Raw genomic sequence first — 14,930 nt, 5'->3', positions numbered from 1 at the left:
TTTTTAATTTGTTTTATTTTTTGAGACAGTCTCACTCTGTCGCCCAGGCTGGAGTGCAGTGGTTCAATCTCAGCTCACTGCAACCTCTGCTTCCCAGTTCAAGCAATTATCGGGCCTCAGCCTGCTAAGTAGCTGGATTATAGGCGTGCATCACTGTGCCCAGCTAGTTTTTGTATTCTTAATAGAGGTGGAGTTTCGCTATGGTGGCCAGGCTGGTCTTGAACACTTGGCCTCAAGCAAGCCAACTCTCGACCTCCCGAAGTGCTGGGATTCCAGGCATGAGTACTGAGCCCGGCCACAGTGTCATCTCTGACCCGCATGTCTGTTTGGCTCTGTCTCCTCTATCGCTCATAAGGTCTTGGAGCCCAGGAGTCACGTCATAACTGATTCCGTATCTCCAGCATCTAGTGCAGTGCTTGGCACATAGTTGGGGCTCAACAAATGTCTGATAAAGTCAAGGGCTACAGAGGAAATTGAGGGGTACCCAGAGGAGTATCAGAGGGGTGTGAGAGACAAGCAGGGGACAGTGACACACGTGATTCAAAGGGGAGGCCTAAAGTGAAGATAAAAGGGTAGAGGATCTAAGGAACTGGATGTTCTAGCCGGGTGCGGTGGCTCACACCTGTAATCCCAGCACTTTGGGAGACCGAGGCAGGCGGATCACCAGAGGTCAGAAGTTCGAGACCAGCCTGGCCAACATGGTGAAACCCCGTCACTACTAAAAATACAAAGATGAGCTGGGTGTGGTGGCAGATGGCTGTAATCCCAGCTACTGGGGAGGTTGAGGCAGGAAAATTGCTTGAACCCAGGAGGCAGAGGTTACAGTGAGGCAAGATCACGGTTTTGCACTCCAGCCTGGAGCACAAGAGGGACACTGAGTTTTAAAAAAAAATAAAAAAGATACTTGATGTTCTTCAAAAATTCATATTACTACAAGCCTGAGGTTGAAGGGAAGCAGTGCCCCTTGACTGCCAGTTGGGAGTACTTTGAGTATTTACTTAACTATGGGCAGCAAACCAGGCCACACAATCTAAGTTGGTGCTCTCCCACATCTATAAAGCTGTTTGTGGGCCAGGCGTGGTGGCTCATGCCTGTAATCCCAGCACTTTGGGAGGCTGAGGTGGGCAAATCACTTGAGGTCAGGAGTTCGAGACCAGTCTGGCCAACATCGTGAAACCTTGTCCCTACAAAAAGACAAAAAGTTAGCCAGGTGTAGCAGTGCACACCTGTAATCCCAGCTACTTGGGAAGCTAGGGCAGGAGGATCACTTGAACCTGGGAGGCAGAGGTTGCAGTGAGCTGAGATCATGCCACTGCACTCCAACCTGAGTGACAGAACAAGACATCATCTCAAAAAAATAAATAAATAAATAAATAAAAAGAGGCTTGTGAAAGCAGGATTGCAGATGTAGATGTGTAAGTGAAATAGACATAAAGACTCAGGTGGGCAAGATGTGTGAGAAAGAAGAATCCAAACAGCAGGTGGGGGGAGCTGAAGAGAAGAACGTGCCTCTCGGTTGAGATGTGAGGAAATACTATTGTGACAGTATTTTTTAAAACTTGTATTATTATCACTTTTAAGGTGATTTCATTACTATTTTGAATATAAAGGCTAGAGTGCAGTGGTATAGTCATAGCTCATTGCAGCTTGGAACTCCTGGGCTTCCCTCCAAAAGCACTGGGCTACAGATGTGCACCACTGTGCCCAGCCTATTTTTTATTTTTTAGAGAAAGGGTCTTGCTCTGTCACCCAGATGGAGTGCAGTGGTGCAATCCTAGCTCACTGCAGCTTCCGACTCCTGGGCTCAAGCAATCCTCCCACCTTGGCCTCCCAAGTAGGTGGAACTTCAGACACACACCATGAATGTCTTGTTGAGACAGTAATTTTTTAAAGAAAAAATAAAATACAGGCAAGGTGCAATGGCTCACACCTGTAATCCCAGTACTTTGGGAGGCCGAGCTGGGCAAATTGCTTGACCTAGGAGTTCAAGACCTGCCTGGACAACATGGTGAAACCCCATCTCTACTAAAATACAAAAAATTAGCCAGGCATGGTGCTGCATACCTGTAGTCCCAGCTACTCGGGAGGCTGAAGCATGAGAATTGCTTGAACCCAGGAGGCAGAGATTGTAGTGAGCAGAGATTGCACCACTGCACTCCAGCTTGGATGACAGAGCAAGACTGTCTCCCAAAAAAAAGAAAAGAAAAGAAAAAATACAATTGAAGGTAGTCTTTCCAAATTCAGAGAGTAAAGAGGAGACAAGAGGCAAAGGGAAGGAAGTGGAGGAGAGGAGGGGAAGGAGATTAGAAGACTGTAAGAAAAATGAGAGGGAAGAATTTTGGAAAATAAAGGAAGTTATAATGAAAGAGAAGCAAACGAGGAAGGAAGGGAGCCAGACGGCGGGCTGTGATCTGCTTATAGGCAGCAGACGTTTGAAATCATAGAGAACAGCGAACAGAAAGGTAGTTCAGAAAGAACGCAAAATTGGGGCGGAGACCTTGGTTGAAGGCGGGCTCCAGGTCCTTATCAACACTGCCCGGATGGATCTGGGGTTAGCAACAGAGGAGGCAGTGAGCCCGCAGGCCGCCGCCAGCCCACAGAACATGGGGTGCGGATTAGACAAAGACACTCAGGGTGGCTGGCTGGGTTTCAGCCTCTACTCCTCCCCTGGGTGAATGCCCACATGTAGGGCACAACCTGAACCACGGTTCAGAAAGGGACTGACAATGCTACGCTTTGTTTTGAGGAAGGATTTCTGAGGACTTCCTATCTGGACCTTCAGCGCTGGAAGCATCAGGGGACTCTGTAGCCTGGGAGAGCTGTGCTGGCTGTGACCACGCAAGGGACCCCAAGCCTTTATGCTACAATTAGCCAAAAGCCAAGGTAACGTTTTAGGTGACTCCAACAGCAAACAGGGGAGAAAAGACAGACTTTAAGGGATACAAGTTAAAATAAACAAGAAAAATATATATAAGCATATCTTTTCAAATCTTTTTTTGTTTTTTTTTGTTTTTTTTCTTTAAAAGGAGCTTACCGACTTAAATTCCAGAAATTCCATTCCTTTGGCAACTTGATATGCAAAGCAAAGAAGGTCTTCAAATGTAAGCACATTCAAGTCCTCCTCTTCCTCCAACCTTCTTTGGTTTTCATATTCAATTTCATCTGTAAAATAGAGCCAGTCTTCACTTTTGCCAAAACTCTAAGAAGTCGCCTTATTAATTCTCTCTGGGGAGGTTATTCAAGCCACTGTTAGGGGAAGTGCTAAGACGTACACATGAAGCTATTGCATTATCTTCCCAGCAGCGCTGGAGCTGACCTGTTTATGGTGCCTTCAAAGGGTCACTGGAAGCTTGTTTTGGTTAGAGATAAACTTTGGAACTGCTCTGATGGCTGATGAGCTCCTGATTGATTAGTCAGGAGTTTTAGATACCTCTCTTTTGCACTAGGTAGGACTGTCACATTGGGAAAAGAATTAATATTAATTGAGTGTCTACCCCATTTTATAAACTGTATTTCTGTCTATCCCATTTGATAAAATGTGTATTTCATATTCTTCCATTTACTCCCCCTTTTTTTTGAGTTGAAGTCTCACTCTGTTGCCCAGGCTGGAATGTAGTGGTGCAATCTCGCCTCCCTGCAACCTCCAGGCCCTGGGTTCAAGTGATCCTCCTGCCTCAGCTGGGATTACAGGCATGTGCCACCAAGCCTAGCTAATTTTTCCATTTTTAGTAGAGACAGGGTTTCGCCATGTTGGCTAGGCTAGTCTTGAACTTCTAACCTCAGGTGATCTGCCTGCCTTGGCCTCCCAAAGTGCTAGGATTACAGGCATGAGCCACCGCACCCAGCCCCTCATTTACTCCTTCTAACAGTCCTGTCAGGAAGATAGTGTAGGCCTATTTTATAAATTAAAAAGTTATGATTCTGGTGGTCACATAACTTGTCCAAAATCATCCAGTCAGAAAGCGAAGTAAGCAGAAGTTAGTCCAACTTCTTTTTTTTTTTTTTTTTTGAGACAAACTTTCTCTCTTATTGCCCAGGCTGGAGTGCAATGATGCAATCTCGGCTCACCTCAACCTCCACCTCCCAGGTTCAAGTGATTCTCCTGCCTCAGCCTCCCGAGTAGCTGGGATTATAGGCATGCACCACCACGCCCGGCTAATTTTGTATTTTAAGTAGAGACGGGGTTTCTCCATGTTGTTCAGGCTGGTCTCAAACTCCCAACCTCAGGTGATCCGCCCGCCTCGGCCTCCCAAAGTGCTGGGATTACAGGCGTGAACCACCTTGCCCAGCGTAGTTAATCCAGATTCTATATAACTTCAGAACTCATTATCTCTTCCATTTATCAGGTCATAAGAAGGCTCTAATTAGTATATGACTTTAAATGAATAACCCGACCAAATAAAATAGTCCTCAGTGTTTATTAGTTCAACGTTGACTTAAAATCCACAACGTGCAAACTGTGGCTGTTAGCTATCCTCTGACATGAACAAATTTTAAAATGCTTTTGTGTTACACACTTTAAAAAAATAGCTAACATAAAACTTTGGCATTCATTTCCATTCTAAAGTGCTACTACTTAGGATAAAATACTACCTTCAGAGTGAAATGAATTCCCATGAAGCCCTGAGATCGGATCCGAGTCCTGGTGTATTTGAACTTCTCTTGAACCAGGCATGCTGTTAAAAAAAAATTGTTTTTTCATTATTTACATTCTTCTTCTCAGCAGACATTTTATTTTAAAAATATAATTCATCAAATAAATGGATTCCAGTTATAAATTGACTTTTAAACTAAAAGCACACCCTCCATTTGTCCATTTGTTGTGTGTATTAAAAACATCTGTATAATTGGGGCTTGCCAGTCTAAGATAAAAGTAATCCTTGTTTTCCGTATAGAATCTTACAGTTCAAAAAGGACCTCATTCAATCACTTGCCACAACCTACAAGATGGCTGTTAAAGTCACATTTTATAAAAGAGAAATTAGGCACGGTGAGATAAGTATGATTTGAGTGGAACCAGGACTCACATCGATCTCATTCTTTGGTTTCTGAACTCAGCCCACTTTCCCTCACACAATACAGATCTTCCCGAGAGGCCGGGAAGCATTTCGCCAGCCTTCTTTGTTCCATTTTGCCTTTGTAAAGCTCATTTCCTTTTACTGTGAAATTAATAATTAGCAATAATACAAATCTCTTTTAACGTATATAAAAATTCTTCCCTGAGGCGTTCTGTATGTATTATAAATAGATCACGATTCAATTTATTCCAATATACGAGTTTAACCCAATTTACAATTTACATATCTTTAGGAAATGGCTTCATGCTTTCAGACCACAGACATTCCAAAAGGAATAATTTCGATATATTTAATATTCCAGTGAACAGAATGAATCAAAAGGGCCAAGTACTGACCAGTAAGTGCTGGTCACACACCTCTGACTCAGTAGGGTAGCCCCTCTGTTCCAGAATGTGGGTGGCTTTATAGAGTTCTCATTTCTAAACAATGATCTGAGAAATGAGTGCAAAGGGGAGGACTGGTGTGATGGGCACACCCAGGTTAAGGGCAACTATGCATGGACATGCATGGGGATCTCCAGGGGACCTGGTGGATTTCAGACACTGGGTCTCTGTCTCAGACCTTGAAGCCCGGAGGTCTGCACTAAAACTTACATTCTAAGAAAACAAAGCTGGGACTCTCAAATGCATCCCTAAAAAGCCCTGGTAAAGAAAAAAGTCTCCAACAAACAAATACAACTTCAGAATAAGGGAAAGCTTCCACACAAGCAGGGAAATAAGAATGCGCCAAGGCTTAGCCAGGTGCGGTGGGATGCTTCCATCAGAATGTCTGTGAATCAATTCAGAGAAAGGTGCTACAAAGCCATCATGCTCAGGCCCGGTGTGGTGGCTCATGCCTGTAATCTCAGCACTTTGGGAGGCTGAGGCAGGTGGATCACCCAAGATTGGGAGTTCGAGACCAGCCTGGCCAACATAGTGAAACCCTGTCTCTACTAAAAATACAAAAATTAACCAGGCATGGTAGCACATGCCTGTAATCCCAGCTACTCAGGAGGCTGAGGCAGGAGAATCGCTTGAACCCAGGAGGTGGAGGTTGCAGTGAATGGAGACCACGTCACTGCACTCCAGCCTGGGCAACAAATTGCAAAACTCATTAAAAAAAAAAAAAAAAAATGCCGAGCGCAGTTGCTCAAGCCTGTAATCCCAGCACTTTGGGAGGCTGAGGCGGGTGGATCACGAGGTCAAGAGATCGAGACCATCCTGGTCAACATGGTGAAACCCCGTCTCTACTAAAAATACAAAAAAAATTAGCTGGGCATGGTGGCACATGCCTGTAATCCCAGCTACTCAGGAGGCTGAGGCAGGAGAATTGCCTGAGCCCAAGAGGCGGAGGTTGCGGTGAGCTGAGATCGCGCCATTGCACTCCAGCCTGTGTAACAAGCGCGAAACTCCGTCTCAAAAAAAAAAAAAAAAAAAAAAAGCCATCACATCCAAGTAATTAGCAAGAAAGTTCAAGGATGAGGAGGAGATCCCAGCATATGCACGCTAAAGCAATATATCCCTGCAGGATCAAGCATCTCTCAGGGTCCCCACAGATGCAGAGGATAAATGCAGAGCACAGAGACAGAGTTACCGCTACTTTACTGTGTCAATCAATTCATCCTAATATTTTAGAATCCAACTTGAGTTCAGTGTTGTTTTGCACAGTAGTCCCAGGACCTGAGATATTCTCTTTGAATATGTTAAGGACTTTGGGAAAAGTCTTCATTCTTTCTACCAATACCTGTGTGGCAACCAGATGTCCTGAAAGACTGAGTAATTCCCCTTTCCCCAAACCAAATAGGTATGTAGGGTGCGATGCAGGCATGGGTGGAGAGAGGCTAGCTTAGCCATAGTATCTGTACCAAAGGAAAAGGACAGGGCTCATTGTTCCATGTCAACAGGAAAACTATAGCAAAGATTTAGGAAATCTCTAGGTTGCAGGACCCACAGACCACACAATGCCTTTAGAAACCGGTCAACGAAGTGTGTTTGAACAGCACACTTTGTCTACATTGTATGATGTGTAATTATGAAACCCTGACCCAGCCTCTTACCTGGAATTTGGATGTGATTGGAAAGAGGGGTAAAAACTGAAATTGTGTTCCTTGAAAATCTCTGTCCAAGTCCTGTGAAATTTTTCTCTTTTACTTCTTAGATAGTTGAGAAGATCACCATAGCAACAATATTCAAAAATCAAGTAAATTGGTCCTGAAATAGTTACAGTTTCAATTATAGACATACAAACAGCACGCTGTTATTTCAGATGTTTATGTAGCAGACAACATACTCTTATGAGGGCTCAGTTCTCTACCGACTTGGGGACAGTACAACTTTCACTGAGCCTCTCTCTTCTTTTTTTTTTTTTTTTTTTTTTTTTTGAGACGGAGTTTCACTCTTGTTACCCAGGCTGGAGTGCAATGGCGCGATCTCGGCTCACCGCAACCTCCGCCTCCTGGGCTCAGGCAATTCTCCTGCCTCAGCCTCCTGAGTAGCTGGGATTACAGGCATGTGCCACCACGCCCAGCTAGTTTTTTGTATTTTTAGTAGAGACGGGGTTTCACCATGTTGACCAGGATGGTCTCGATCTCTTGACCTCGTGATCCACCCGCCTCGGCCTCCCAAAGTGCTGGGATTACAGGCTTGAGCCACCGCGCCCGGCCGCCTCTCTCTTCTTATACTTTATTATTTTATTTTATTATTATTATTTTTTAAAGACAGGGTTTCATCATGTTGGTCAGGCTGGTCTTGAATTCCTGACCTCGGTGATCCACCTGCCTTGGCCTCCAAAGTGCTTGGATTACAGGCGTGAGCCACCATGCCCTGCTTTTTTTTTTTTAAGATGGGGTTTCACCCTGATGGCCAGGCTGGTCTTGAACTCCTGCCCTCAGATGATCCACCCATCTCGGCCTCCCAAAGTGCTAGGATTATAGGCATGAACCACCGTGCCCAGCCTATACTTTATTTTTTAATTTTAATTTAATTCTGAGATGGAGTCTCGCTCTGTCTCCCAGGCTGGAGTGCAGTGGCGCAATCTCGGCTCACTGCAACCTCCACCTCCCAGGTTTAAGCAATTCTCCTGCCTCAGCCTCCTGAGTAGCTGGGACTACAGGCACCTGCCACCACGCCCAGCTAATTTTTTATATTTTTAGCAGAGACAGGGTTTCACCATGTTAACCAGGATGGTCACGATCTCCTGACCTCGTGATCCACCTGCCTCAGCCTCCCAAAGTTCTGGGATTACAGATGTGAGCCACCACACCTGGCCTCTTCTTATACTTTAAATTCAGTTTCAGCTTTTGCCCAAATTCCTTCGGAAAGCAGCGTCTTCTTGACTTTCTCTGTGGCCTTTGTCTATACATGTGCCCTCGCCAATACCACTGGCCTCCTGGATTCTCCGGTTAGCAACTGGAAGTAATGTGTTTGTTGTGTATTATAGGTGAACAGTTGGTAACTAAATGCTGATTTGCCGTTTGCTTGAGGGGGGAGAAATATATTCCCAGTCCTCTCTCAGATTCACTTTCCTCTTTTTCCCTTCTTTTAGTCCCAGCCACAGGCCTGCCACTGCAGAAAGAATGAAACTTGGGCACATCATTTGGGTATTTCTGGGCAGAAGAGAAAGGATTAGAAGGCATGCCACAGAGAATTCTGGGAAAGTAAAGTCTGGTATCCTAGCTGTGCCTTATTTGACAGCAGCCCAACTAGAGCAGTAACCAGGCTCTGTAACCATTCTCACCATGCCCGTGCACCAGCTTCCAAGCTGGGGGAGAAGCGCAGACACCACTAAATCTACTTGCAAAGTTGTTGTTCTTGTTTTTAAGGAGGTGAGAATTGTGTGTTATATTCCGATAAAGCAGGTGAATGAGGCATTCTTTATTTTGACCCCTCTGATTTACAGAGTGCTCAATGTCTATTTCCACTTGGGTTTGAGAGCTCACACTGTGACTGAGAAAAGACAAAAAATTTCAAAAGAGAGAGAGAGAACAAACATCCTCTGTCATCAGGCTACAGTCTTTTTGATGAGAGTTTTGTGGAAGTGGGTTACCTGACAGCGTGCACGCTCCCAGCAGATTCACAATATTCTCGTGGCTTCCCAGCTGGGTCATCATTTTGAGTTCTGACATGAGTGCCTCTCTTTCAGAGCTGTCTGCTTTTTCTGTCAAAGAAAGGGGAGTTAAAAACATAAAACTCAGCCAGGCGCAGTGGCTCATGCCTGTAATCCTAGCACTTTGGGAGGCCAAGGTGGGTGGATCACCTGAGGTCAGGAGTTCAAGACCACCCTGGCCATCATGGTGAAACCCCCATCTTGAGAAAAAAACAAAAACAAAAACATAAAACTCAAGTAAAATAGGAATTTTATGTCATTAAATAAATCAAAAATTTTCTCAATTCAGAGTCAATCTGCATTATTTATTTAAATTCAAAATTATGAGAAAGGCCAGGTGGGGTGGTTCATGCATGTAATCCCAACACTCTGGGAGGCTGAGGTGGGTGGATCACTTGAGGTCAGGAGTTCAAGACCAGCCTGATCAACATGGTAAAACCTTATTGCTACTAAAAATACAAAAATTAGCCAGGCATGGAGACAGGTGCCTGTAATTCCAGCTACTTGAGAGGCTGAGGCAGGAGAATCGCTTGAACCTGGGAGACAAAGGTTGCAGTGAGCCAAGATCGCACCACTGCATTCCAGCCTGGGCGACAAGAGCGAAACTCCATCTCTAAATAAATAAATAAATAAATAAACAATATCCTCTGTTTTAAGACAGAATTTCTCTTCTTTTTCTTTCTTTCTTTCTTTTTCTTTTCTTTTCTTTTTTTTTTTTTGCACAAGGTCTCACTCTGTCACCCAGGCTGGAGTGCAGTGGCACGACTTGGCTTACTGCAGACTCTGCCTCCTGGGCTCAAGTGATCCTCCTACCTCAGTCCTCCAAGTAACTGGGACTACAGGCGCAGGCCACCACGCCTGATAAATTTTTGTTTTTTGTAGAGATGGGGGGGTCTCACCATGTTCCCCAGGCTGGTCTCGAACTCTTGGGCTCAAGCAATCCGCCCACCTCCACCTCCCAAAGTGCCAGGAATACAGGTATGAGCCACCATGCACAGCCTAAGGCAGAATTCATACTGTAGTACAGGGTTGGGCACGGTGACTCACGCCTGTAATACCAACACTTTCGGAGGCCAAATGTGACTGAAAAAGACAAAGAATTTAAAAGACAGAGAGAGAGAGAGAGAGAGAACAAACATCCTCTGTCATCAGGCTACAGTATTTCTGATGAGTAATCCAGTGTGGGTGGCTTACTTGAGGTCAGGAGTTCAAGACCAACCTTACCAACATGGTGAAACCCCATCTCTACTAAAAATACAAAAAATTAGCTGGGCGTGCCCGCACGTGCCTGTAATTCCAGCTACTCAAGAGGCTAAGGCAGGAGAATTGCTCAAACCCGGGAGGCAAAAGTTGCAGTGAGCCAAGATCGAGTCCCTGCACCACTCCAGCCTGGGTGACAGAGTGAGACCCTGTCTCAAAAAAACCAAACCAAGCCAAAGACTATAGCATAAATGTTGAATGTAGTAATGTGCCTTTCCACAGGACTTTCGTCTACCTACCATAATAAAAATCCTTACAGTTGGCCTCAAAAGAAACAAACAAAATAATAACACATGCTTTTCCTCCACAGTACAAGTTAACAGAAGGGAGAAGCATACTTTTTTTGTTGTTTGAAGTCTTGGATCTGTTGTAGTCAGAGAGAGAGAAGATAGCGGTGTCAGTGAGAGTGGTTGACTCTAGCCCGCGGCCCTCAGGTCTAGAATGTTAGATTTGCCAGCAAGTCCAATGGGAGGCGGTCAAAGAGGACTAATTCCCACTACCAAGTGCTCAGCAGACCCATCAATTGACATTGAGTAATATAACTGCCAAGCAGGCTAAAACATATTGGTTGGCCAATGCATTCTCTCTCTGGGGAAAATTCTAGAAAGCTTGGCAAACTGCACTCATAACCTGGCTTAGGAGCACAGCGTAAGGAAGGTCACTATAGAATCCCAGGGCTCCTGTCATTGCTGCTGATGTGCAGCTGGTCAGGGCAGCCCAGGCAGCCGCAGGGGCCAGGGCAAGGTCTCTGGACTTCCCTCTCCAGGCTCCAGGAACCACCCCTCTGTGAACAGATTTCTTCTTCCAGACATAGTAACTTTTCTTTACATTCAGTGAAGATTTGATTCGATTTCCAAGTTCCATTATTTTGTCAGGAAGACATTCTAACCTTTATAGTGGCTTCTTCTGTGTGGACATCCTCTATTTCATCTTGGGCAAGCTCTCAGGGGTATCCTTGTCTCCAAGATTTTGGCTTAGGGGGTGGGATTTCCTGTGGGCCCTGAGACCCCCAATACATCCTGTCTACAGCTTCATGGTGGACAGGGATTCAGGGCTTTCACTTGTTCATGTCCTGTTCCTCATGGCTGAAATAGTATCTTACACTTTTTGGCATGCTTTGCTGCTTCTAAGCACTTTCATATACCATTACCTCTTTCTCATTCAACATGTATTTATTGAGTTCTTACTGTGTATGAGGCAACGTCCTAGACATCCGGGAATGAAAGATAAACAAGACACAACCCTTGTCTTCCTGGAGTTTGGAGTCTCCTGGAGAAGGGAGGGAAGTAACTAAGCCATTACAATACAATGCCGTAAATGCAGTGCGGCAGGCAAGCGGGCAGGTCCTCCCGCCTGTACTCCCAGCAGCTTGGGAAGCCAAGGCAGGCAGAACAATTGCTGGACCCCAAGAGTTCAGGACCAGCCTGGGTAAAAGAGCAAGACCTCATCTCTACTTAAAAATAAAATAGGCCAGGTGTAGTGGCTTATGCCTGTAATCCCAGCACTTTTGGAGGCCTAGGCGGGCGCATCACTTGAGATCAGGAGTTTGAGACCAGCCTGGCCAACATGGTGAAACCCCATCTCTACAAAAAATAATAATGATAATAATTAACAATAATAAAATAAAATAAGGCTGGGCACAGTGGCTCACACCTGATTACTCCCAGCACTTTGGGAGACCGAGACGGAGAGATTGCCTGAGGTCAAAGAGTTCAAGACCAAACTGACCAATGCGGTGAAACTCCGTCTCTGCTAAAAATACAAATTAAGCTGGGTGTGGAGGCGCATCCTTGTAATCCCAGCTACTTGGGAGGCTGAGGCAGGAGAATCGCTTCAACCCGGTAGGTGGAGGTTACCGTGAGCTGAGATGGCACCACTGCACTCCAGCTTGGACAGCAAGAGCGAAAATCCATCTTAAAAAATAAAATAAAATAAAAATTAATTAATAAAATAAAAATTAGCTGTGCCTGATGGTGCATGCATGTAGTTCTACTGGAAAGGCTGAGGACAGTTGATCACTTCAGCCCAGGACTTCAAGCTTGCGGTGAGCTATGATCACTCCACTGCACTCCAGCCTGGGTGACAGAGTGAGACCGTACCTCAAAAAAAAAAAAAAGAAAAAAGAAAAAATGCAACGTGGCAAAGGCATGCAGGGGGGCTATAGGGTCAAAAGGGACAGCTACCTTAGCCTTGGAGGAGTAGGGAAAGGAGCGTTCCATGTCTAAAGTGAGTCCTGAAGAGAAATGGGAGCAGGCCAGGTGATTCGTGGAGAACGGTGCAGGCAGTTGTGAAAGAGTGGGCAAAGGTCAAGAAAGGAGAGAGCACAGCGCCGCAGACACAGCCGCTACTGGACAAGCAGGGCGGCCATTGTATATTAAACAAATATGTCAAGACGATGATGGGGAGAGCCTGCAGAGAGCTAATGTTGCACATTGCAAGGGCCTCAATCTTGTCTGCGGTGTGAGACAAGGCTTCCCAGAGGAAGTGGTGTTTAAGCTGAGATCGGAAGGAGCAGCAGGAGATACCTGTGTGAAAGGGGAAGGGGAAGCAGGAAGATTCGCTTGTGCAAAGGCCCCACAATGGGTGGGAGGACGGTACTGGGGGAACTGAAAGAAGGCCAGCACTCTGAGGAGCCGGAGCAAGAGGTGGGGAGGCGGCAGCGGCCCAGTCACAAGGGTGGTGGAGGAAATGCGAAGTAGGAAAGCCGTTTGATCTGCTTAGCCTTTAGTCACTGTCACTTGGACCTCAGCATGAAGTAGCCAGCGGGAGGCAAGAGTGGATACAGAGAACCTGCTTTGGGAGCTTTAGTCCAGGAGAGAGCCTTGAACTAGGGTGGTGGTGATAGAGACAGAGGGACGAGGACGGACTTGAGAGACACTAAGCAGAAACCTGATAGAATCAGCTCAGGGGTGTTAGAAAGAGGACAGTGTCAAAGAAAAGTCACGGGCTTCTGGTGTGCCCAACCATATGGAATGTGGTTATTCACTGGCACTCATTACCAGTCACAGAGAGGACTGCTGGTGCAGGGCCAGCATTTGAGATGGAGTCTCGCTCTGTCACCCAGGCTGGAGTGCAGTGGCGATCTTGGCTCACTGCAACCTCTGCCTCCAGGGTTCAAGTGATGCTCCTGCCTCAGCCTCCTGAGTATCTGGGGTTACAGGTGCCTGCCCCCAAGCCCGGCTAATTTTTGTCTTTTTAGTAGAGACGGGTGATCCCCAAGGGGGATTCACCTTGGGTACACTGCGTTAAAGGGAACTTTGAGACATCCAAACACTTAACATACGAACCTGAAGCTCCGAAGGGAGATGCAAGCATGGGGGCCATTGGTGTATGGGAGGACATCACCGGCATGGTGGGGATGGCCTGTGCTGAGTTTGTGGAGCGAAAACACAAGGCGGTCCAGGAGCAAGCCTGCAGGGATGCCCCATAAACAGCTGCATGGAGCCCGGGCAACGAAGTCCCAACTCTACCAAAAATACAAAATTAGCCGGGCGTGCCAGAGTACACCTGTAGTCCCTCCTACTTGGGAGGCTGAAGTGGGAGGATGGCTTGAGCCTGGAAAGTGGAGGTTGCAGTGAGCTGAGATCACACCACTGCACTCCAGCCTGGGAGACAGAGCAAGACTCAGTTCCAAAAACAGCCACGACAACAAAAGCTGGATGGAAGAAGATGAGCCTGCACAGGACTGAGAAGCAGGCAGAGAGGTGGGAGGAAAACCAGAAAATGGAGACACAGAACCCAGAGAAAGAAAGCGTTTCTGGATGGAAAGGAGAGTCAGCAGCATCAACTCGTGCTGAACAACCACGTCATGTGAGGACTGAAAAACATCCATTCGGCTTGGTTTCAGGTCACTGTTGACCTTAGCGAGACAGCCAGCTGGAGGTACTTTTGCAGGATCAGTGGTGGTAATGGTAAGGCCAGCATCAGGGCTGGATGCCACATCGGAATGGATGGAGTAATGAAGTCAGGACACAAAGGGCCCCAATTTATTCTTCTACCCAGTGTCTTTTTCAACCGCCACCTGTAATCCCAGCACTTCAGGAGGCCAAGGCACCCTGACTTGAGCCAGGAGCTTGCAATCAGCCTGGGCAATATGGTGAGACACCATTTCTTAAAAAATAAAAATAAAATTAGCCAATCATCTTGCCACACTCCTGTGAGGCTGAGGTGAGAGGATCGCTTTAGTCAAGGAGGTAGAGGCTGCAGTGAGCTATGATCTCGGCACTCTAGCCTTGGCAACAGAGCAAGATCCTGTCTTTAAAAATAAAACAAAACAGGCCAGGCGTGGTGGCTCAAGCCTGTAATCCCAGCACTTTGGGAGGCCAAGGCGGGTGGATCACGAGGTCAAGAGATCGAGACCATCCTGGTCAACATGGTGAAACCCCGTCTCTACTAAAAATACAAAAATTAGCTGGGCATGGTGGCGCATGCCTGTAATCCCAGCTACTCAGGACGCTGAAGCAGGAGAATTGTCTGAACCCAGGAAGCGGAGGTTGCGGTGAGCTGAGA

The 14,930-nt window shown here is 46.2% G+C and overlaps 1 protein-coding gene across 7 annotated transcripts in view; it reads right to left on the bottom strand.

Annotated features, from left to right (window-relative positions):
- The window catches only part of FLT3 (fms related receptor tyrosine kinase 3), a 133,582-nt gene that overhangs the window by 18,365 nt on the left and 100,287 nt on the right, over window positions 1-14,930 (bottom strand). For all 7 annotated transcript variants that reach the window (XM_074387905.1, XM_074387907.1, XM_074387906.1 and 4 more), the window contains 4 exons: window positions 9,102-9,212; window positions 7,114-7,267; window positions 4,594-4,676; window positions 3,035-3,162 (listed from right to left, as the gene is read on the bottom strand). In XM_074387905.1, coding sequence (XP_074244006.1) covers window positions 3,035-3,162; window positions 4,594-4,676; window positions 7,114-7,267; window positions 9,102-9,212 — 476 coding nt within the window. The remainder of the gene's footprint in view (window positions 1-3,034; window positions 3,163-4,593; window positions 4,677-7,113; window positions 7,268-9,101; window positions 9,213-14,930) is intronic.

The sequence above is a fragment of the Saimiri boliviensis genome, chromosome 16, assembly GCF_048565385.1.
Source record: "Saimiri boliviensis isolate mSaiBol1 chromosome 16, mSaiBol1.pri, whole genome shotgun sequence".
Classification (NCBI taxonomy): domain Eukaryota; kingdom Metazoa; phylum Chordata; class Mammalia; order Primates; family Cebidae; genus Saimiri; species Saimiri boliviensis.
The sequence above is the reverse complement of the archived record's forward strand: the minus strand, read 5'-3'. Positions and strand labels throughout refer to the sequence as shown.